The 26,503-nt window shown below is 36.0% G+C and overlaps 1 protein-coding gene across 12 annotated transcripts in view; it reads right to left on the bottom strand.

Annotated features, from left to right (window-relative positions):
* The window catches only part of TJP1 (tight junction protein 1), a 201,582-nt gene that overhangs the window by 138,806 nt on the left and 36,273 nt on the right, over nucleotides 1-26,503 (bottom strand). For all 12 annotated transcript variants that reach the window (XM_052809049.1, XM_052809052.1, XM_052809048.1 and 9 more), the window contains one exon: nucleotides 19,033-19,165. In XM_052809049.1, coding sequence (XP_052665009.1) covers nucleotides 19,033-19,165 — 133 coding nt within the window. The remainder of the gene's footprint in view (nucleotides 1-19,032; nucleotides 19,166-26,503) is intronic.

The raw sequence follows: 26,503 nt of genomic DNA, 5'->3' as shown, positions 1-26,503 counted from the left end.
AGCAGCTGAACTAAAATCAATGTGATGGTGAAAGGTCCGGAACCTTGGTTGTGGATGCACCTATGTTTGTAAAGTGCATTCACAGGGTTACAGGTTTGCTGTGTACAAACAAACAAAAAAAAATACTGCACTATATTGTTCCTTGGCATATTGAATGACTATACAACGGAATCCTTTAAAACATGAAAAAACTCGAAGCTAGCCAAGATAATTAAAACTTCTTGTAAATCCTGTGCTTTTCACAGAAGTATCTTCTTGTGCTGAGGTATCATAGGAATGTTTTAGATCTCTTGCTAAATACTCACCCTTAATGTGTGATGCACATTTTGGCCCAATATAAAATTATCATATTGGGTCAAAACCTGGCTATAAAGTAAAGAATAAAAATAAATGGTTGATTTTCACTATGGCAATGAATTGCTCCATACTTGTGACTAGATCTCCTAGGAGCAATAATGAGTAGTAAATTAAAAATATATATGCAGATGACATAAAACAACTGACAATTCAGAACCAAAAATGCCATGAGAAGTTTCAGAAATCCTAAACAATCAAGCTGAACAGGCAACATAAAGACAAATATAACTTAATGCTCAAAAATACAAGTAACGCAAACTAAAAAAAAAAAATTTTAAAAAAATTACAAGAGTTCTAAATTAATTGTATCAAACTAAATACATTTTGTGACAATTGATTTAACTGTAGAAAGCTCAGCAGAAACATCTGATCATTATGCCAAAAAAAGGTAACACAATGTTAAGATACACAGGGAACTGAATGGAGAATAGCACTGAAAACACTAGAATTTCCTCAAGGAATCAATAATGGGTCTTCACCTGAATTCTACATTTGTGTGTCATTCCTTCTAAAAAGGGAACTGCAGGACCAGAGGAAAGATACAAGACTGCAAAGAAAAATCTCTTTTATGAAGAAAGATAAAAGATTGCAACTGGACAAACTGGTATGTTCTCACGATGGGTACAGAGATTAGATTTTTGTCTCAGATTACCAGAAAGAAGATTTAATAAATTAATATCTGAACTTTCTAAAACTAGTAAAAAAAAAAAAACAAAACATAAGAACAACAACATTTTTTAAACTTGGTTAAACTACGGAACTCATTGCCAGAGGAAGTTTTCAGGGCAGAAACTTTGTCTCTTCTCTGTTTATGCAACAGAGACGAGATATTTGCATCTCAAGAATACACAAACATTGTCAACAGTTTTGAAAAGGATATTAAAACTTTGGCTTAAGGCCTAAGCTAATTTCTTTTGAAATAAAAGCAACATGGAGTTATTCAGGGGTAAGATTTTTATACCTATGCTTACTTGAAACATCTCCAGCATCTGGTTCTTGCCATTCTCACAGACAGGAAGTTGTGCTAGTGTAACCAGTATGTTTGTTGTCATTTGCTACCCTGAGCAATAGTGAGACTATGTAAATAGAGTATTTAATAGTATATAAAAGCAGAGATTATACCTTTCCCTAGGGGCAAAGTGGTCATTTGCTAATGGTCCCTTACATAGACATTGTAACCCCAAAAGCACAATGTAGCATTCTGTACAAATTCTTTCTACTGTTCTGTACTGCAAGGTACTTTGTAGTAGAGCAGTTCTAACTTACAATACTATCACATTGCTCACTATCATTATAGCTTTCCCTTCCCTGCACGCTCCTCCATTTTCAATGAGAAGATCGTGACTGCATTGAAAATGGACAGGGAAAGCAGAGATTCAACCAGAGATGGACTGCTTCATGATGCAGTTCTGGTTGACTGATACTTTCAGTTTCTAGGGATGATGGAGAAGTATATATTTGGAGATATGGACTGATAATTTTCCTGTCTTATTACAGAACATATATGAAAGTACATGTATTCTATAAGAAACTACATGACCAATATGTGTGATTAGATAAAACAAGTTTATATATCAGTCCAGTGTATGAGAAAATTAATTAACATATTTAGCATGCAGAGAGACGGATTTCAGCCAGCACAAGACAGAAGGAAGGGGATTCAAGCACTGAACATGGTGTGAGACAGTGAGAATTGGCATTAGGAAAAAGCAGGTAGGAGGCTAATTAGCACAAGATTTGGAGAATGGGAGAAAATGCAGCAGTACAAGAGAAGAAAAACAAGCGGCCCTTACTAAGAAAACTCCAGTCGGCTTCCCCACGAAAATATTCCTACTTTTTTTATAAAAATGCTTGACCATATACTAACAAATTCTATTCACTTCTCAGATGCTACTTCTTTTCTGCGAGTAGATTATTTGTCATACAATACATTTCCTATCATGCACATTGGCATTCATTTGTGGTAAAAGCATTCTCTTCAAAAACTTTTTTTATAGGGTTCAGCATTAAGCTGTATTTGTGAGGTCTGTATACCTTATTTAATGTTAAATTGCCTCACACAGGCAGGTAAGTCTGCAAAGTTACAGGTGGTATCAGATAAGATATAGTTTGCCTCATCAATTGTTCTAGCTGCTTTTCCTGCTTAAAACTTCATTTCTTCCTTGCATTCAAACTGACATAGTAATACCACTGACATCACATTTAAATTTAGCCTACACACAGTTGTGAAAAGATGGCCAGCCTAATTTACACACTTCATTCTAGTTGTCAAAGCTGCACAGTGAAGGAATTGTCAAAAGTTCTGAAGTTTCTCTTGTCACTAAAAGTGTAACAAGATTAGTCTGGAAATGTGGAATGGTTAAAAAAAAAAAAAGGAAGGAAAAAAGAAGCAAGAAAGTGTAGTCTAGTTTATAAACCACTATGCACCACTAGTGTAGTATCACAGGGTATGGCTCAACCAACTGCCTTCAGTGGGAGGTTGTGAAAGCACAACAGATGTGATACACCCTGCAACCTACCTGACATGATCCCTCATGGACTGATATGGATGGTCCTTAGCAGGACAGTAAACTTGGGATGGCTCTCCAAAAGCAGTTACAGGATTTTCTTACATGCTTTTTGAAGAAAAAATACTCAAACATCCAAAAAGGTCAAAAAGCAAAGTCAAGAGGGCTTAATTACAACATAATATTATTTACTTGCTTTGCAAGTTCATTAGTTTGATTAATTGTATAAACTGAAAATCATAACTAAGCAAAGTGTGAATGAGCAAGTTGCAGAAGCTGTCCCTATAGGTCACGAAGGAATTGTTTACTGAAAATTAATCTAGCACATTTACAGAGTAAATAAAAAAAATGTTTCAAAAAGGAGAAAATTGTGCATTGTGTTTAAAGTCTTTACCTTCATGCCAAGAGATTGGCCCAGGACAGATCACCTGTACTTGAAACGACTGCAGCTGTATTACTTCTGGTACTGCTCTGCCAATATTCAATCAGCTTTACCTCTAACTAAATTTCAGTGGCTACTTTTTGGAGAAAAGCTACACAACTCTGAGAAGCAGCCTACAGGAGTTTAACCACTACCTTACCTTTGATAGCCTTTCAACGCTACTCTTTAGCTCTTGAACTATCTGAACCATCTGAGCTCTGATATTCAAAAAAAAAAAAAAAAAAAAAGACTGGAGTTTTTTATTTGACATAATCTGATTTCATAAATTATCATTGACATAAGACAATATTACTGTATAATGCTTTAATATCTTCTTTAAAGATTAATTTACCTTATATTCAAATGCATTTTAATTAGTTTAATCAAAGAGTAGAAAGCAGGCTTAGATGGTTGTCCATCCTTTGAGTGTCAGAATAATTTCTCTAAAACCTTTGTCAATCCTTTAATTTCTGTAATTTACTCTAATTTAATAAAAATGCAGTTTACTGGGGTTCAGGTACTTGGACCCTGCCAAGCTTTGCAGCTGATTCACCCTCATACCAAACACTTAAAGTCTTGCACATATTATTTCTGCTGACTCGTCCTAGCAGCTAGATTAGATGATTCTTCTTCACTCAAAACAAGGCTGAAATCCTCAATTTCTTCCAGCCCCCTTATGTTCCATAAAGGGCCCAGAGTAGTGCAGAGAGGGTCTGTCAGAGGCTTGCAACAGGCTCTTCCCAGCACCAGTGCTGAGGGTGACAGCTGTAGGGCTGTGCACCCACCACCCTCTCCCAAGGGTCCTGCTATAGAGGGGGCAGAAAAAAAGATTATGATGTGGGGACACAGCTCTGCAGAGCGCTGTCCCTAAAGGCAGCACAAGGGCAGGTGACTGCAACTTTGAGACCACATGCAGGTTGACTCCAGCTGTGAAAGAGATAGTACAGTCTGGTTTGGTCAAGCAGCTGCTGTCAGTAAGCCTTACTTCCCACTGCTTCTGCCCCTTCTCCTCAAAGCTGCACACCCTCTTTTTGGCTTATTCTCCTCCATCCCCTTGTCTGCTCAGGCTTAGACTCCAAATTCCCCTCCCTCTTCTATAGGAGGCACAGTCCCTGCCAACTCCTTACTTTTGGCCCTGCTCCCAGGCTTTCTGCCCCTGATTAAAGGATAGAAAACCTCCAAAAGGAGATCACACTTTCTTTACATAATCTATTTAATAATACTTTTCAAGTAATTCAAAGCTAACTCTCACTCCTGAAAAGATCTCAAAAGGACTCTAACAATTTAAAAGACTAAAATCTGTGTTGAATTATTGAATAGAAAGGATGACAAAACCCACTATTGTGGGCTTCCACAAATATACCCAAAATACCACAAATGCTGCCAAATTCAGTCAGTCAAAACTGTGAGTCATAACTGACTTAAAAGGCATAGGGTTTGAGTTTCTTTCACATTTTTTCAGGTCTGACAATTTTTTTGTCCTTTCTTATTTGAGCTTTTGGTATATGCTACAACCAAGTTCTAAAGCTGTTCCCCACAGTTATGAGGGAGGGGATCAATGAAAATCAGGAAGAACTTAAAAACCCCACACCACATACATCAAAAAGGTTGGACTAAAACTACAGTAAATGGCAACACCATACCACTGTGCAGCCCAACTATGCACCCTACTGGTCGTTTTTCCAAAACGACTATGAAAATGCATTGTGTTAACAAAGAGGAAGCTTTTGTTAGTTTTTACATTCCATTCCAGCTGGTTAAAAGCCCCTTCAATTAGGTATACATCCCTGCATTCATCTTATCATTTTTATATATGCTATAAGGCAAAGATTATTTTCCCTTCTCAGTACAATTAAAAATAATCTAATTAAACTGCAGGAAAGGTGGCATACACACAGGAATCTTGACTAGACTGGACGCTCTGGAATTTTTGTACTTCTTCAGGCTTCTGCTCCTAAGTAGCACGGTAATTACTGCCCACTTCCGACTTTAGCCTACAGGACAGTTTACGTAGCACGTTTCTCTCAATGCTAGGTAAACTTCGGTAGAATTCCAACATATATGTTGGTATTTTTCTCTGTATTCCTTAGCACCTCTTCAATCAGAAAGGCCCCAGAAACTTCTCTGGTACAAGAATGATTTTCCCCTCTTATTAATGTTGAGCATCTCCAGAGGTAATCTTTAGATGCAGTCATCTTTCGTTAGGTGGCACCCTAAAGCACCAGCAAGATCAGTCTCATTCACTAGTCTGGGAGCATAAAAGCTATCAATTAATGGGTCTCATTCTTCTCTTGGTCATCTTGTTCCCCATCAGCAAGGAACTGTCTGAGAACACTTCTTTGCACTCCAGAAAACAGGAACAGTTGCATTAAAGAGGTGGCGACTTCTTTTCTCAGACATTCTGCTGAAATTTGTTTGCTTTCTCTGCACCATTACAAGTGAACACAGTGTTTGTCTGAGACAGGATTTCCGCAATAATCTTAAAATAGAATGCTCTCTCCTCTAATATCACATTATGAACCATAAACAAAATGCTGACAACTAATATTCTCAGAATTTTTCTTTTTTCAGAAAGCAAGTATTTTTTAAAAGAGCTATTACTTTCATTCCTCTTCCTCTCAAATGTACTTTACTTCACTCAAAGTGTTTCCTCAATGATATTTCTACTAAGAACATATGGCCTTTAAACAAACATTCCAGATGATGTCCTTTGGGTGAAAACACACTGGCTGAGTTTCCTCCCATGTGTTCCCCTACAGCACATTTGTTTTGTTCAATCCCACATTTATCCTGCTCATTCTGGTCTGCCAACAATCCCTCATTTCAATGAACTCCATTCTAATATCCTTACACATGGTTTTCCCCATTGATGAGATACTGAGCATCTCCTTCCACTTTGAATTAGACTAGCCACAGAAGAGGCAGTACAGGTGTCCATGTTTTAATGCCAGAGTAACTACAGGCCCTGACAAAAAGTGTTTTCAGGACAAATCCAGCTCAATTTGCTGAATATTTAATATTTTAGGATGTTTGCATGAAAGTGAAGAGGTAGAAGAGCAAACAAAGAGTTACATGCAGTGCCTTGCTTCAGATAATAGGGGAACCCAAACTATCACTATGGTGATCAGCCATCTGTACCTTATTAATTTTAATTGATATATTTGCACTAGTGTTTTTTTAACGTATTCGATACTTAGAGAATTGAATCTTCTTCTATGTTTGTAGAACATCTGGTACAGTGGGACTGTGACGCTAACAAGGTGCTTTAAGTACTACCATAATAGAAAGAACCACAAAAGCTGAAGATGAAAACAAGAAACAGAAGACAAACTGTGTAAACGTTAATGTAAAACCCACTGCAACCCCCGAGTGAGGAAAATCATTAAGGCACAAAATACAACTGCAGATCTTCAGCTAGTCGTCTTGGAAGTCATAAAGTATGATCTAGCCAAGGACTTCTAATGCCTCATCCCAAACCTGCACAGTGTGTTAGTCCCATCAATTTATCGAAGATCCTTTTCAAAGGTATGGTCTGAAAAGAACACAATCTCCCTATTGAAAATCCCAGATTATCAACAGAATCTGGAAGTTTATAAGAAAGATTTCTGCTGGCAGGGAGCTACTTATAATGCTTTGCTGATAACTTACACTTGCAATTGCTGCCCATACCAGTGTATCTTCACAAGGCAGTATGTATCAGCAGAAGATGTATAACACTGCAAATTGTGCTTTACCACTTTTGCAAGCACTCCACAGAGTGCAGGCACCATTCTAAGTACCATCTTAAATGGAAAAGTTTGCAGTGGTAGAAAAAAAAATGAAGCTCCTGTCAGGAAGTTTTAGTTGTTTGGGATCGAGTCCAACAAATCCTCCTGACTCATCCATTATCTTCCTGGTTTTGCACCTGTTCTAAAAAACTGTCTGTTTTCCATCCCAAATTGTATTTCTTTGTGCACCCATCTTAAAGCCCCAAGATTCCCTCACAGAATGCAGAGCAGCAGATCTGAATCCATGAAACAGACACTTCAGAGGAGATTAATAATGCAAATATGAGATTACATAGTACTGACTGCAAAACTTTTGGATTGATGCATCACATTTCTGGGCATGTGTCTGAACTCATTCTAGTTTGCCTGCGAACATACAAAAGAATCGCTACGAAGTGGAGAAATGAAGGCAGGTCATCTCTGGGTGCTTGCATCCCTGGATTGCTATTGCTTTGCGAGTACTTGATTCAGTAGTAATCATCCAGGCATCCAAAGCTATTTTGTTATACTGCCCAAAACTGTTGACAGTGAACGCAGAGAAAATACTGCATATGCTTTACTGGAAAAATCTTTACTAAGGTGGTGCAAGATGAAAAAGCTTGATTTAGGCCATACCTACACTACCTTCTCTAGATAGAGAAAGAAAAAGCCATGTATTTCTCTGGTTATGCAAACACTGGTAGATAACGAAGTAAGTCGAACTTGGTTAATTTTGTCAATCAAGTTTCACAGGGATCACATGTTTAAGAATAAAAGAATATAGACTGCATATCCAGTCATAAATTGTGAAAAGCTTTCACGGAGCTGTTGAGGGATTGTTCATTCAGGAGCTCACATCTCTATCTCATTAGAGTAAATGAACCATGATTTCACAAAGCAGTGTTTTACTGTCCACATGTAAAAAATATGCCTAAAAAAGTGCAGCTGAAGTGCTGCCTGAGCACTTCAGGCAGCATCCAACTTTGACATACATGAATTCGCAATTGTCATATTATACATTCATCAGAGAAAGGCCAAAGAATAAGACACAGTGGCTTCCTAAGAAGGGGAGAAAATTAACTGTGTTTGTAGTTAGGTTACATTGTATGATCTCCATGTTACACTGGAGTATGTGACATTAGTATTTTCCCTTTATCTGAAAAACTGCAGGAAACCTCACTGAAAAGCATCTCTCTCAGAACTGATTATTGTCTATTCCTAACTTAACCTTCAGAGCAAGTGCAGAAAGCACTCTGGTTTCTGAACATTTGGGCAGCTCCAAGAGTATATCTTCTCCTTGCTCCTTTTTTGTCATTAACAACCTTTCAGCCCCCTTCCCCTGGGCTGCAACACAGCAAACAGCTGGAGGAAGTCAGTAGATATCAAAAGTTAAATGTCAAATCTTCATAAAAATACACTTATTATTTGCTTCCTATTCATGCAGTGGCATTCACCACAGTGAGAACAGGATATGTACTTTTCAAATTCTCTAGCTCTGAGGGGTGCTAGATAAGTATAACGATAGTGCAGCCAAGATTGCTAAATTTATTACAGGAGCCTGCGATCCCAATAGTATATTGCTAATAACAGTGCCAAATATCCGAAGGCAGCTGCTCTTTAGAGGTTATCCAGTCCTGTATGCTCCCTCACGGAATACTGCAGAGCAATAAGCAAAGGCATATTATACCAGTGGGAGAAGCAAGCTGCTCTTCTTAGATATAGACGGGCAAAAAACATCCAATATTTCTTTGAAAAATCAAGGAAAACTATGCCAGAGGACAAAAAGGACATCTGTGCCAAAAGAAACCAGAATCTCTGCAAACTCAAAGTGTCTTTGGTACTGCAAGAATGATGAGCCAGCCCACGCTAACTGTCCTATGCCATTAATGCATTCTAACTCTCTTTTTCAGTCTAAGTGCAGCTTATAAACAATTTGTTTTCCATTCACAGCCCCAGACTTCAAAATAGAAAATTTATTCGGACTAAAAAAAACCCAACACTCTCCTCGAATTTTGCTATGACATTTTTGCAAATTCATGCAATCTGAATTCCAAGGTGCTTACAATCAGTCTTTTTTATTTTACTCTGCCTTTAGGTTGAAGACTTAGGTGTTGGATAGAATGTACTTTGTTTTCAATTTTCAATGCATAGAATTATATTTCCATTATTTTAACATTTTCTTTCTTTTTAATATTTTTCCAGCAACTGCAGCAAAACCTTGTGCTACAGCCCATATTTAAAAATCTTTTTTGACTGCTGAGAGTATCCTGTCAATTCTTCTACATTAGTACTGGCACATCATCTTAAAATAAACCATCTGCTAAAGGCAAATTCCTTTGTTCCCTGTCTGGGCACACTCCTCAGCTGTTCGGACAACAAAGATGGGGAAAGGGCTAGATGGAGAATTATCTGGAATGGTGAAGAGTGTTTTAAAAAAGCAGTATTTTACTTGAGTGATAAGTGACACATTCCTGAGCACCCACCGGGACTTCTAGAGAGCAAAGAAAAAAGTTGGTAAAAGCAGACCTTAACAGGGTGACGGTGACATTCTACAACTGTTGTTAAAGGACTGCCTGTTTAGGGTCAGGCCCTGCTCTTGGAGATGCTTGCTACTGGCAGAGGCAGTATAATTTGACAGGCAGAGTTTAGTCAACAAAACTCTAAAATTTATGTAGAAAATGTGCTGACAAAAAGTGACCTTAACCATTAAAATTTTGTATATTAAATGCAACGTGCATGCATGTGTATATATATATAATAAATGTATCTTTATATTTTTATATAATTTATATAGAAACATATGCACAACAGCATCTGGATAGTGGCAGATAACCTTGAGCATGGTTGAGTTTAAAAAGAGGTATTCTGCAGCTGTTTAGGAACTCACACTATCTTCTCATCTCTCTGTGTAACTGAAAAGACCTTCTTCAAAGTGTAAAGAAAGAAATAAAACCCAGTGCTGTGAAATACCCTCTTTGAGACTGTTCTGGTAGTAATTCTGAGTGGAGCATCTAAGTCACAGTTACGGAATACTTTGATTAATATTTCTTCTATCGTAACTTAAGAAAAAAAAAAAATTCAAAGACCTTCTAATGAGGCCAAATGTATTTCAAGATCTTACCCAGCTTGCCTCTCAGCTTCTCACTTAGTATTTGACTAAGTGCATCTTCCAGCTTATCAAAACAAGACTGAGTATGACTGCAACATTTGCAGACATTCTGTCCACACTGTTTACAATAAGTCTGTACCTGTTCCTCTGGAAAACTCCAAAAGTACCTCCATACCAAGCTGGCCTGTCTGACTGAAATGCTGCTTGGTGAGAATACCAACAGATGGGCACTTTAAGAGAATCCCGCTTAGTGAAAGGCTCCTTGCTTAAAAACTCTTGAAAACCTGAAGACCTTTATTATAACTATGGTTACTGTCTTTGTGCATAAGTTATGAAGATACTCTGATTTTTCACGTAGATCAATTCCCATATTTCAGGAAGAAAATATTCTTCTGTTCACTTCAGCGCACAGACAAGTTCTAAGTGTGTGGGAAATACTAATATTCCCATCCTTAACCAGAAGGGTTCCTGCAGCACTGCCAGACACAGACCAAGGGATCTTGTTTCTGAGACAGTAACAGAAACTAAGTGCCTGAAGGTCATGGGAAACATTTCAATTTTTTCAATGGAAAAAGTAGCAAGAAAATTTTCTGCCCCCACCTAACACTGCATTCTGAGGCTGACTGTACTTGCATTATAGGATCATTATTATTTCCATGAAATTATTATAATTTTGCAGACTGGCCAATGGTGCCCATATTTAGACATGTATTTCATGACAGAAAATTCCAAGCCACTTTTGTGAACAGAGACAACACATACTTTTTTAATAATAAAAACCAAGTTTTAAAGACCATTAGAATTCATCACTCACAAATTCTAGTTTCCAAGGGGAAACAGTTCTGGTAAGGCCAAAAAAATTGGCAAAAAAAAAAAAGAAAATCCAAAAAACCCCCAAAACCAACAACCTAATAAAAATATTAAAACAGACATGCTACTAGAATTCTCGGCATATACATTCTAGTCATATATTTGAAAAGCCATTGATACTGACACTCCTGTTATTTGCTATTTTTAAGCACAAGGCTGAGCGCCTGCAACAGAAATTGTTGCAGTCTTTGTTTCCTCATATATAACCAGTCTGCCTCTCTGAGCACAACAGTGGAGAAAGGTCAAACAAATAAAATCTATCAATAACAGGAAAATAGATTGAGCAATATACTCTTAACTTCTACTCTAGAAATAAATCAGTGCAGAATTTCTGGAATGAAAGATAAATGCACTTAGACTAAAAAACAGTTCAGATTCACATAAAATTCTTTTGGACAGAAACAATTATTTACTACATAAATATGTAACACCTAACAAAATGTTAATGTATCTAATCTAGATCAAGAAACACTGATTTTCAGAAAAAAAAAATTAGATTAGCATTTACCTAAAGAAGCTTATACTTATATGAATGTTATTCTTTTCCCTGAGTCATCCCATCAAATTACTTTAATACGACATTGATCATCATGTGGATGGATGCATACAGAATCCAGTTCAGAAATTAAGACCTTCAAAGGAGCTCACAAAGGTACCTCAAAAACAGAGATGGTGGTCATTCTCAATCACCTCTCTGCTTCCCTGGATTCCTGGGCTAGTTGAAGGACAAACAATTGGACCTTCATCCTGCTTGGGGCTTCAGTTCACTGGAAGGTAATGGCATGTGCACTGTAATATTGAGGCTGAATACATTACAGTAGCATCCTATACAACCACACAAAAGGGATCTGATATTATATAATTTAAAGACAAACTCCACAATGGCCTACATATCTTTCGACGTTTTCGTAAGAAACAAGAGACCCGAGAAGTCACAATCGTATGCAAAGTATCATGGTGTTGAAGTAATCAACTAGGTATTACTCTAACAAATGCCAAAGAGTATTTCAGTACAGCTCCATCTGCCATAATGCCATTCTGAGAAGAAATAAAAATAACCTAAAAAATGTACTCACTCAAAAATACATTTCTAATTAAAATGAAGTGTAAATCCAGTTCCTGGTATAATGACTATTATGGAGTTAATATCCTTGGTGGATTTAAACTGGAGTGCTGAATTTATTCAGAAACATAAATCAGTCTGAATCAATTCAGAAACACAAATCAAGATTAATCACAATTTAAAATTTAGCAGATGAAATTACTTGTTCATTTATGGTTAACATCCTTAGGTTAATCTTAAGGCTGCATAAGCTTCACCTAGTATTATGCCTGAGACTTAATAATTTGCCTCGACATTTAGAATAGTTCTTACATAAAACTTCAGGTTTGTTTTTAAATAAAAAGCAAATAAAAAGCAAGATGACAGAATAAACAATGCTGCAAATACACACCTCTTTCCCAGTGGAGTTATAATCTTGGATCAAAAGCCAGTAGGTTTTTTTTTTCCATTAGTATTATATTTCAAAAGTTGTTCCAATTAAATTTTTTTTTTTAATTTTTTCTCTCTGTTTAAAAATATTAACTATATTTTAAAACCAGTCATATGTATTTTTCTACATTGTTTTCTATGTACTCAACCAATGAAATACAAGACAGATGTAAAGTACTTTCATTTAACTAACTGTAAAATGTGTTAATTGGTTAAATAAAACAACTTTTTTTTTAATCATTTAAACTATCTTTGGTAAAACAAACTGGCTTTGCTGTATAAGGTCAGTGCTGTGTTCACATATCCATCAATAGATGAAATTATTGTATAATGAGTCACAGTACAACAACAATATCGTGAAGCAAGCCTAAGCTACTATAGAGGATTTAATTCTTGGAAACAGCTGCATAACAACCACACTTCTCTGAACAGTAACAAATTAAGGGCACCCACAAGACTCCAGCTGTGCTAATGAATTCTTCCTTCCACATCTACAGATATGACCAAAATACCTGCAGGACTTTTTAAGGCATGTCAGTGTTCTTATGTCTCCATCCTAAGAAATAACTCTGATACATATCATTTGTGTTATTATTCCTTTACCATTTTACTAGTTGTACAGACACATATTAAAATTAAAATACTCAGCAGGAAAAATCAAGAGAAATGAAAGTATAAAACCAGAACAATTTTATTGGGGGGGGTGGGGGGTGTCAAACTAGAGAATATCTACCACCTCAGAGGCCACTTATAAGATGATTTAAAGGGAAGATGAGTTTGGGTTAGATTAAATAAAATAGAAACTTCAATAAATCCATGCTCTTCAGTACAGACTAGATTGCCTTGCTCAGCAATATGCTCTACAAACTAGTTAAGCAGTACAGTACAGTATCCTGTTTTGATCACTACATTTTTTCACAGGGCCGAGTGGGGCTAATCACAGCAACAATTACCAAATGTACTGGTAAGGACATTTCAAACAACAAATTGATGCTGCAGCCTGCCATATACTTTAAAAATCTACCAAAGAGACCAGGGAAGTGAAATAAGGATGTCATCACAAACATCCTTTCATTAAAGTTAATCACTAAAGCTGCTAAACAGCCTTGCAACTTCATTACAAATTATTAAGCAGGTGAAACGCCTAGTAACAACAACTGCAGCAAAATACTGTACAGACACTCACTCACAGCTGCTCTCAGAGCACTCTGGTGCACATGCACCTCCTTGCGCATAGAGCATGCTGGGCACACACATATCCCCACAGAGAGCATGCGAGGTCAATCATTCCATCCTGCTAATGAGAGCGGGCAAGCACAGAGAAATACAGAGTTTCTACATCTCCTCTGCAAGGAAGCATACAAGATATCATAACCCTAGAATGCCATAATACTTACTACAATGTACTAAAAATTAACCTTATAGGTGAACATGTGCATCCCCTATCTAAAAAAGGCAATCATGCATTAGCTAATTCTCACTTTCTGATTATCTCTTCCTTTGTTGCCTCTTCCATTTTGTCATGCATTCCACAGTGCTTTATTCAGACTGTCCTTTGTACTTAATTGTCTCTCTTTTCTCCTCTTTCGGGTAATCTCTGACTCTACTGTGTTACTTTTTTATTTTGCACGCTGACATCCACTGACCTCTAAAGCAGTAGTACACAGCCATTCTAGCCAAATTCACTTCATTGTCAGTACATGCTGAGAAAAGACAAAACCACACATCTGAAAAAGGTAAGACTAGAGAAGAATGGAAAAGCGCAGGGGGAGGGGGTGGGAAGACTCAGCATTTCTATAACATTTTGCAAAATTATTCCTTGGAATTCCACCCTGATGCAAGTGGAAGTACACTGGAGATTATCTGCCTTGCTACGACTGTAGGTTAACTGAAAACTTGCTGTGTGCATGTTTATTGAGAGCAGGCTAGAACCAGCTGCCTCCAGAAAATATGCAGAACTGGACTTGTTCATATTGTAAATGACTGCAGTGCTCTGATTTCCGAGGAGAGCTCCTTCTTCCACAAGGCCTGATTTTAGCAGGAAAGCATTATGTCCATACTCCTTTAAACAAAGGACAGATTTCAAGATGCTGATTTTAGTATTGTCTCAAGTCCAATCAAAGAGTTACAATACTAAAAATGAAAAAGATACCTTAGACATTCCATCACCCTCAAAGTTCGTAAGACAAGCTCCTTATAAATGCTTTCAGTCTCCCTTGCTATCATTCCCACAAAACATCATCACTGTCTCGCAGGGAAAGAAGGGAACAATTTCTCTGCATCTATGCATTGTAGGGGTGGTCAATGTTTACAATGCTATGAGCCACATACAAAATCTGTCACGTGGTCAGAAACCACAAGATCCATTCATACACCTCAGACCTGTCACATAGACTCCCAAGGTAGTTTACACACAAACGAGGACAACTTCCCAGCAGCCCCCCAGTGCTCTATCACATAGGGCAGACCCAAAATGCACCTGCATCCCAATGTGACCTTCAGAAGCCCTAGCACTGGTGCAGCACTTGAACAGCTTGAGAGCCATATGCAGCTAAGAATCAAAGGTTAGTCACATCTTACCTATTGTTATAAATAGAATGTAAGGTCCTTGAGAGTAAACATTTTGTGTTTGCACAATGCCTAGTACAACAAAATCACTGTCGACGAATTGGGCTCAGAAGTGCTACTGCTATACAGGATAGCTTGTGCAAAGCCCGAGTTTGTTTCAGTGTAATAAAAATTAAAATATGGATGTAATGAACATTAGTACAACAAGCTAATTCTACAAGGTAGTATGTATTCCACATCTTTCTCTGAGCTGATAATCCTATTCTTTCTCTCTTCTCCCAAGTTTCCTGCAACATGGAGTAGGAGTTCTGCAACATTTCTGGGTTGCAGATAACCATTTACCAATATTCAACAAAAAATACAGGTTTTTCTTTTTTTATACATACCACTAAAGCTGAGTATTTCAAGGGCTAATATCTGGGGAAGCGTAGCATGATGATGCTCCTTAAACAAGAACTGAAGGGCAATAAAACAGGTTTTACTTAGTTTGTGGGAACAGGTCCTAATCTAAGTGGTAGCACTAATACATGGAGAGGATAAAGAAAAGAAAAAAGGATGAAAGAAGGTGAAGACGGATACACATTTTAAGGGAGCTACTGTACTATCACCCTGTGGCTTAACATTATTTCACCACTTTATCTTCTCGCCTGCTGTCTTACCAAAATGGTAACGAGAGGCATCACTATTACAAATCCCAGTATCATCCACTTAAGACAGCAGAGGTATCACTAAGAAATAAAATCCAGATTTTGTCAGCAATCCTGCAGAGTCCCACCAGGAGAACTTATACCTCCTAAAACGATGTTAAGGATACTACAGCGTGAGCCAGCTATGGGATGGTAACACAGGTATGCAACGCACCATCCAGGAGTCATGCGCTTTGACAGTCTCTCACAAATAACCTGAGGCTTGCAATAAATCATTGCCGCAGTAGGCCATCCAATAATGAGGTTTTATAGGCAAAGACTTCTCTAGCATTCTTCAGTATATCATCCATATTAAGAGCCACAGGTATAACTAAAAGCCATTAGTATCACAAACTTCAGGTTTTATTAACTGTGGTAAAAAAGAAACTTGGCAGCATCACATCTCAGACAACCCTCTGAAGGCTCCCATGGTAGTCCCGCCAAGTCACTCTTATGCCTCTGCTGTAATTTTACACATGCAATACGTTCTTCACTGGTTGTGCCTCCTTTGCAAAGAATAACCCTGATTTTTAATGAGCCTCCCAGCTTAATGTGGTTCCTGCAACTTATTCCCTGCCATAGCTGAAGTCACAGTAAAGCACTAAATACAGTATTCTTGTGTATTGAATTTTTATATGTGCATATTCCATGGAAGTCCAGAACTTTCCCACAGGGGACACATTTCTTCACATTTGGAGAAAAGAAAGCATAACTTATTTTTTATGTCTTTCTGCTGTTAGGATTTGTCCTCAGTAAGAATTTGCTTAGTGATAGGGAACAAAAGATTTACAAAAAAGATCAGTTGGGGATGCACACAGGCATTACTTATTTTAAAGTGAAATCCAGTAACACTCAGAATTATTAATGGATCTCAATCTCATTATACAATGAAGAAAACCAACAGTTCACTGGATGCTCAAATTACTTTGAGTTTGTCAGTATACAAGTTATCCACATATTTAAATATGAAACTTGTCATCTTTGTTGTACCTAAAATGGATATACTACAGCATAAAACAGCTGTAAAGAAAAAGTTTTAAAAAGCTCTTTCCCCTCATTGTGTAAAAGAATTTCTCACTTCTACTAAATCCTTTATTTTCAATTTTATTCTATGTCAGTATCTGAGCCTTCTTACTAGAAAAAGACATTTAACATGAAAAACATTTAGTTCTGGGAGCACTCTGGAAAGATTTAGGCATACTAATTTCCTCAATTATTTCTTTAGATCTATTTTTAATCACAATTTTAAAACAATAAAAGTACCATTATACAGTATCAAGAAATATCTCAGTGTGATTCTAAATTATGTAGCAGCAAGAAAATCCATATTTATAACTCTAATTTGTGTGCTTAGCTATTTAAACTCATCCTTTAACATGAGACCTCAGAAAAGTGAGCTTCCTTTCCTCATCCTAATTATCAATACTTAGATATTAATGTATGAATTTATATACATGTACATACTCTACACATTTGTATGCTATAGATACACACATGCCCCATTATTATCTGTCTCAAATCGCTTTGCAAAGGTTCTATGGCATGCAAGATATTCTTTTTACCGCTGGCTATAATCTTTTTCTTTGAAGGCCCCAAGAGCAGAGACAGATTTAGATAAAACGCCTTAATAGGACCACACAGATGAACACCCATATAGCACAAGCTAAAATTATTGTTTCAGTAATCTCATTCCCTAAGGGAATTTTTAACCTTCAGTAAGGTAATGATTACACTGATATCACCGCTGTGACAACAGTTTGCATAGACACACCAAAACTAGCTTTAAATTAGGCAGTGCAAGTTACTGACAGCACAGAACTGAGCACAGGCTCACTGCACACGTGTCTCCCCAGCTACGAGACCTGGCTTTGCAGTACCCGCACTGCTAGAAGTATCTGGACACCACACAATACACTAAATCACAAATCCTTGCTACTAATTTCATTAATTCCTTAAACAGCGAACAACAAGTTCTTTGTCCCAAAGACAGCACTACAAGACTTCGTAATTAGAAACAAAACAGCCCTGAGAAAAAAAAATACCAATTATGCTATCGGCATCATCTGTAAAAAAAAAAATTAAAAAAAAAATTAAAAAAAAAAACAAACCACACCAAATGATGCAACACACTCAAACCATTGTTTTGCTTTAGATAAAGATGTTTTCCCAAATTGCATCTAAACAATCTAGTTATATTGTTTATATTACCATGTAATGCCAGACAGTATCTCCACATCACTACTGATTTGTACATTTTAAAGACAGCACATATTTCCTATCCACCTCTTTCATCCTCATATTTAATAATCTGTTTATAATTTAACATATTCTTTGACATTATTTTAGTACTTCAAAACTACATTATATTAATTTATCAGAATATAATTTGTTTTGGCCAAATTCCCCCCAGTTAGTTGAGAGGTATAGCTTTCAATGGTTTTTCAGTAAAGAGTTTCTGAAAACATACTGTGTTTAGGACTAATTCTAATATTTTGTAAACAGTATAAATAGCAGGAAACCCCCATGTCCCATACTCTTTCATATTAACAATGTCTCTTCTTCCATTATTTGAATGTAAGCAACTCCTCCTGAGTTAAAAGTTGTGTAAAAAACTATTCCAGTTTTCTCTCTGTTGACCAAAATCTCTAAAGCATCACCTATACAAATTCTTTGAAACCATGATCACACTGAATTTTCTGAAACCGTAAGACAAACATATCTACACCTTAACCAAAGAAAATAAGTGTATACCAGTGCTGCTTAACTGTAGTAAGATATCATCTGTGATACTAGCTTTTAAGTGCTGTAAGCACACACATCTTTTAAGAACATGTATTCCTTTTTCTAGTAATCTATTATAGCTATATACAACAAAAATAAATTTAAAGTTTTGTAAAAAATAATCTATTCTACTTTAAATGCAACTTTCAAAATCTAAATATAAAAAGAGAATTTGAAAACATATTTCATTTTTCACGTTTACTCCACTTCCAGTTCATTTCTTCATCTTACACAAGCAGCAATATTAAAATCTGACATCAAAATTTATATCTAATGGTTGCTGAAAACAAAAACACAGTTACGCATCACTAATTATACAAGCAACATCACTGTTCTTAACATTTGGCAGTGTAGAACTGCAATTACAACATCATTAAGTATAATACCTTTTCTAATTCTGACAAAGAGATAAACCCAATGCAAGAGGGACAACTGCTTTATTAGCAGGATTCTCGTAACCTCATATAGGATAAATGTAAAAGATATGGTACTTACAGTGAATTCACAGAAATCAATGCTATCAAGACTTTTGCTTCTGTGTATTCTCCCTTTTATTCTTCTTAAAGAGGGCTTTCCCTGACTTACACTACAGGTAGCACCATTGGAATTTTCAGAAGATGGAGTTACCCTGTCAGACAAAAAGAGCCAAATATCAGACAAAGAATGTATGTTTTTATTGAATACATTTGCTTAAAGTAAAATATTTACAAAGGGAGAAACACCGCCATGCTATACAAAGAAGTAATGCCATTCCAAGCTTTAGTTTTCAATCAATAAGTGCCAAAGACCACAAAATTATGTAGATATCTAGCTCCCATGAAGTCCACCACTGCTTGCAGACTTAGTCAAAAACATATCGCGGTCATCATTTTTGTACAAAAGTAAGAAGTATCGGAAAAAAAGACAGATTACAGGAAAATGTATTTAAGTTCTAAAAAATTAAAAGGAATATTTTTCTTTATTAATTCAATGAAAAACTGAGTCCTGTGATACATGTCAGTTAAATCAGTATAGCCTGGCAGTATTTGGCTTTTGATCTTTTCCAGTTTGAGTGCTAATGGTACTTCAGCTATTCCAGCAATGAGTAACGATGAACAATAATGAAATTAATAGGATCTGCTAAAGTTAAGGAACTATGCTTTATAAGGTCTTTCATCACATTGTAGTCTACAAGGGAAGCCCAAAACTAAAGTATTTCGAGCAAGCAATTCATATTTCAAGGAGCTTGTTGGAAGTTGCCAATGAATAGAAGTGGGGTTAACAATTAACCAAATGTATTAAGGTTTGTGAGGTCAGTATTTTAAATGCAAAATAGTCTCTAGTCAGTCTGACAACACATTAGAAAAAGGAAAACTGCATTCCAGCAAATATGCTCACCAAGAATCACCTAAAAACATAAAATTTTTAATGTGCAGATTTACACTTGTTTCATATAATTTCTCAACTGCAGCCATAAGACTTCAAAAACTAGCTTAAATTAGAAATAGTATGTATCCTTTTTGTGTTTCCCAAGACTTTGGACAGCAGTTCAGTGTTTTTCTCTACAATTATTAAGATTCCTCTCACAAAAAATATTTAAGTACGTGTTTTAGGTTCTTTTACTTCCAATTAATGGCTTTGGTACACACATAAATGTTTTTACAAAAAAGAAAGGTGGAGAAAGGTGGAGATGTCTTATACATGCACATCACCAGAAAAGGACATTGCACAGACTGAGCCACATTAACACTTGAAATACAAAATACAACCACCACAGGCTGAATGCACTTGTTTGATTAGTGAGACTCCTAGGTCTACACAGCTTCATGGTGACGATAAAAGGTCCAAATGCATGTTCGTAGGAGGCTAGGGAGAAGAAAAAATTGCAATAATCAAACTTGAAAATGAAAACAGATCTTTTCAAATCTCTTATTTGATTTATAAAGATAAAGGTCTTTTTTTTTGCATTACTGTGATTACCAAACGAATGTTTTGTTTTCAGATGCCTGAGGTTTTGGGGGTTTTACACATACACATGCAGGAACAGCTTGCTGTAAGTTCTCTTGATAATATAGTAATTTGTTTTAGAGGGTTTTTTTCCCCCTTGGGTTAATTTACTGCCAACTTTTAACTGCAAAGATAAATAAAAATCTCTAACTGAAAACATAACTATAATATTCAGGCATTTTAATTACATTATGAACTTCCTGCTGAAACTGCACCAGAATTTTTGGTATAATTATATACGGATTAAATTCTGAGAAACATGCCTGGCTACTACAGTAACATATTTGTTCACAGAACAGAAACTGCAAAAATGCCACAGATTCCCTGCTAAAACATCTTAAAGAACTACCAGGACAAATTTCCAAAGACAGGCAATTGCTCAGTCTCAACTCTTGTTCCAGATAGTGACATTTAAGGTGATAGTACATTTCTATTGTATGAAGGTATCTTCTGTTACCAAGCTCTCCAAACATTTCTGATAAAGTTAATCCAAATGTACGTAACTGTACGTATTCTGAGTACATGTCAAATGCAGACGTTGGAACCCACAGAGAAATCCATTGTTTCAGTACAGTTAGAGGTCTGTATTTATTCTCTCTCCAAAAAATCTTTGAGGGCTGCCTATTTAATTACTTATCACTTGGGTCAATAAATCTTCAAATGCACCTCCAGCAAATTAAATGCTTGGTACATTAGACTTCTTCCTTATACTTAATAGAAAATTTTTTAAACAGCTGTAAGCTGCATTGGGCTTTTTTTCATTTTGAACTATGTTTCAGACCACTTATTCTAGGGCCTTACCTATAAATGGTCATTTCTTTAAGCTGCAAGTCTTTTCATGGTTTGATACTGAGAAGCCTTTATAAAACAATAAAATAAAATAAGAAAAACCTTATGTGAAAGAAAAAAAGAGTAAAAATAAGGGGCTAATCAAAGTTATGCAGTTTTAACAAAGAACTAAACTAATGGTATGTTTTAAAGGCCCTTCCACTTGGGAGCTCCACTCTTCAAAGCCACTTGAAAAAATGAACTTGCTGCTTCTGGAATCCACCCACCAATTCATTCTGCTGGAGAACAAATTATGGCCATTACTTGTTAGCTTCTGAGATTCAGAAAAATGCTTTTAAAATCACATTTAGCTTTCAAAATATAATTTTATAGGAAGAAATATCACAATTGAAAGATTCCCTTCAATCCTTTATAAAATCATTAATTTATAGGTGTCTTGACAAGAAAATAAAGTATTATTTAACCAACCAAAGAAAAATCCAATCAATATCATTACTGGTAATCTGGAAGCTTTGCACTGTATTGTGCACCAAAGGAAGGATATGAAGCAAGATATCCGTATTTACAGAAACAGGGGGGTTTGACTCTATGGTTGGTCAACAAACTTTGGGACAAGTGCAAATAAAATTAAATATCAGTTTCTCCAGTGCCTCTGCTACTCCTACAGTTTTAGCAAGGTGAAGCAATAACAGACCTGAGACAGACTTGGATCTATTTCACCCCATCTTCTCAGAATGCTGGATGCAGCAATGAAACTCTCAAGAATCCATTTCCAGTAACACTCATGCAGTACTGCAACAGGAACTCTTTCAAGTACTAGAAATTTCCACAAGGAATACAACTCAAAATTTAAGACTATAGAGTTGCAAGATAATCACGAGTGTCAGCTTCAGTGAGTCCAAATTCATGAGACAAGGACCAAAGTGTTTGACTTGAAACTAATGTATTCAAAAATCTGAAAAACAGCTTTTTTAGAATCCTTCTCACTTTTGAATCTTGCTTTGTGTTCTCAAAGTGTTCATTGTAACCAGAGAAACAGAGTTTATTCTTTTTAAATTAATACTGAAACCATAATGCAATATTCTATGGTTCTGGCATCTGAACCTTAAGTTTAAAAAAATTAACTACAAATGAAATTTACTACATCTGATTATCTCCTCCTTTCATCTTTTATTTGTATTGCTTAATTAATAGAAAATTAATAGGTGAATTGCTAAGTCACTGGCTGTAGTACATGCGTCAGGGGTATAGAGGAATTATTACAGGTTAAAGCAGAAAGATTTGTAAGATCCCTTTTAAAATGTCTGCAGCTCATCAACTACTTCAAGGCAAGTACTCTTGAATCAAAGCCTAAGAATGATACATTGAAGGCAGTCTAGAGCTTTACAAAGTAGAATATAGGATCAAGATCTTTGAAGGGAGTGAACAATTCTGGATGCCTTGTTCGAAATGTGCTGTTTCTGTTCAAAGAATGTGTTTAATATTCTGGAAACATAACACCTTTCTAATGGAGCTCATCACAGGAATCCTAAATTAAGGCACCCCTATTCATTAACTTCTGGAAATTTTAGTCAAGCAAAACTGAACCATTTTGTAAATCCCACCTGGAGCCCAAGGCCCTTATTTATTATCCACAATTCTTACAAGAGTTTCACTGACCTTGACTGGTTCCCGATCATATATCACATTACATAACCATGACTCTAAATTATTTCTCCAGTTTGTAAAATAAGCAAAACCCTTAAACTTTCAGTATCTGTATTCCACTGATGAACACGCTAGCCTAACAAAAGACTATGCAACAGTGACTTCAAGGTGCAGCATCTCATCAAGGACTAACAACTTAATACATATCATAACATAATTAGATGGAATGCATATAAAATAACAGTTTTTATTAATAAAAAATGTATTCATTTTCTACTTGCACATAATTACTATTTGTAACAACCTTCGATATTACCTAACATGTTTTTTGTAGTTAAATTTTGTCTGAAAGGACTAAACTAGTGTCATGGTATTTTCTAGACAGACCAGTTAGACTGAACATCTTTTAAGAACTTAAAAAATTATCTTCTTGCTTAGTGATTAGAGTTCTGAACAATTTTATAAAAGACAACATCAAAATATTTTAAAAAAAAGTCTTGAAATGACACATTTTCTGTATTTGTTTTCTGAGTGTAGTATTAATGCTAGAGTTAATGCAGAGAGGACAAGTTTTTGACAACTATATAGCTTCAACAAGACTTATAATGGTGACATAATTATTACACTTTTCATATACTGCAAGTTGTCGGCCTATCTCTTAAAAAAAGCATGTAGGTACTTCTAGCAAATTATTATTATAAATGGTTTCACAACATGTAAGTCAAACTTCTTAGAAACTTCTACTACTAGTAGTTACACAGATCTCAGTTGACAGATGTATAAAATTTCCACAATTATATGTCCTCCCATTAGAAGACAGGCTTCCTCAATACTACAGAAAGTAAGGACATCAGCTGGACTCGGCTGCATGTGATCAGTATGCCTTCTGGCTCAAACACAAGGATGGAAAAGCTGAAACTTACTCCCACTGATCAGAGTGGAAGCCCTAACAGTTATAGATGTTCAATATTAATATTTGTTTGAAAAAAAAAAAAAAGAAAAAGGCCAATTTGAAACAACTAGTAACACTGAGCAGTCAGCTACTATGCTAAGATCTTGTGCACCTCTGCAAACATCTTCAGTTCTAAGCACAGTATCCTGCCTTCATCAGAAAAAAAAAAACCCTATTAATTTGCAACACAAATAATCCTTACAATGGGCTAAACTGAAATTGTTATCCCCATTTCAAACAAATATTAACAGGAACCAGTAATCAAAAATAGCACACATCCATTCTGGTGATCTGTATTTTTCCACATAGTTCTGTAGAGACACCCAAGAGGTTCAATCTTTGATGCTTTCTTTCTCCTATACTAAAGTGACATTTTCTATTATTTGATTATTCTAAACATGACTGTACTTAGAACATAAACAAACAGCAGCACTTTTCTCCCCAGGGATGGTCCTAACAATAAAACAGGCATCCTTCAATATAAGCCTGGACTTCTACATCCAAGCCCCAGCCTGAATACAAAGACTCTGAGTCAACAAAGCTTTTAGATCAGTGCTTAATTCTAGACATGCTGGTTACTCCTCACTGATTTCAAGCAAGTTTACTCCTATGCTTGAAAATAAATGTGCCTGTGCAGTACCTTACAAGCAGCAGCTATCATTTAACATCCAGGCTTCTGTATCACACATTCACTTAACAATAGCACCGAACAGGGGAATTGAATCCTGCCAAAATTCAAATTCTGTAGTACACTGCATCTGCATTCTTTTCTGTAACCTAGATTGCCTCATACAACTACCAATCACTCTTAAAAGATCCAGGAAACGTAAATACGGAATAGCCTCAGCCATTTCCATATTCTTCACAATGAAAATTTATCACTAACTGAGCTTTTTCTCTTATTTCATGACTCCGCACTCCCTTGCACTAAAGGGAGCATAGAGGTAGTAAGCCAAAGCAGAGGAAGCCTTTCAAAGTAGATGCGAATGCTCTAAGAAACAGAAGGGAATATTAGTGAGAACAGTTATTAGAGCTGCTAGGATATCCTGTTGGTTTTTTGTTTGTTTGTTTGTTTGCCTGCTCCTTATCCTTGGAGCAGAGAAACATAATATTCAGTGTGACAAGAAATTATAGTCTACTCATGTAGTTCCCCTTTATAATGTGATTTAGCATTTCCCTATTGTAAAAGCATATTGGAATTTCAGTAAATATTTATGTCATTTTATTGTTTTAAGGTGCTCCCAAGTCAGTAGTTAGTTTTTCTTGAACACCTTAGCAAATGTTAGTCCCTGCTGCACTCTACCTATACTAGCAGCATTATGTTGGTGGGTTTTGTATCCAAATACTGTCCCCCCCTGCAAGATGACTGAAAACATCCTACTCATCTCATTTAGGTTCCTACATACTAGATTACAATGCCACACAAACACAGGAAAGGGTCTGAATCAGCAGTTCGGGACTCCAGCAACTTCTTCCATCACCGAGTCCAAAACTCTACTGCCCCAAGTAAACCTCATCATAAAATGATCAACCTCCACATTAAACACAAGCAAGTTTCCGACTCCACCACTTCCCACTGCAAGCTTGTGGCATAGCTTACTTCTGTTTGTTCAACTGTCTGTTTTATTCTCAGCTAATTTATAATAATTTATTCTTAACCCATCATGAGATATTGGTGTCTGTCTTTTTTGTTTTCATTTGTAGCTCTGCTTTCATACATCACAGAATAGGACTTACATTTTGGGGAGGAAGCAGGAGAAAATTGGAGTGACAGATGCTCTATAAAGAAATAAAACATTGCTGGTACCTTTTTCATTTTCTTCCAGTAGGATTCAGGTGGATTATCTCCACCAACAAAAGATGAGTATTTTAACCCTTTTTTATTAAATTATTTCTTCACTTCCACTTACAATACGTATTAACACATCGAAGAGTTTATGAATCTGATCAGTTAGACAGAATGTTATAAGTTTTTAAAAATAAGTAAATAAAGAGAGATGAAAAAGCATCCTCTGATTATAGACTGACTCGATTTATACATTTTCTTTAGTATTTTTGAGATTTCCAGTGATACGGTACTGGAATACACTTTTGGTTTACATGTTGGAAATACACACTAATATTGCATTGATTTTAGTAACAGCAACATAGTCTTCTAATATTCAGATTTTCTTAATGCATTATTTGATACAGTCTATGCACAAGTAAGAAAAAAATTAACATGACAAAGTATCCTTAAGCATTTCTCTAAATGCATCAGAAAATACGATTTCATCCATAAGCACAAATTCTATCCATACAGATAATGCCTAATGCTATTAAAGTTCTCAAAGGAAATGTGACTACATAATATCATGTCGCCTATTAATAAGAAAATCCCAGAGACATGCTTTCAAATACTCAAGTAATTCCTACAGCTCTCCAAAAAAAAAAAAAAAAAACCCAAAACTTTGTTTTTCCTTAACAATCTTGGTCAACTAAGTCTTCATACAGCATTGCATTGCAGCAACATGATGTCAAGTTACAAATGTTATGAAATGCAATGCTTATAGTCTGTATTAGCAGGGATCCACTATATTGTTTTGCTATACC

This window comes from Harpia harpyja, chromosome 14 (genome assembly GCF_026419915.1).
Source record: "Harpia harpyja isolate bHarHar1 chromosome 14, bHarHar1 primary haplotype, whole genome shotgun sequence".
Lineage (NCBI taxonomy): Eukaryota > Metazoa > Chordata > Aves > Accipitriformes > Accipitridae > Harpia > Harpia harpyja.
This window is presented reverse-complemented; position numbering and strand designations above follow the sequence as displayed.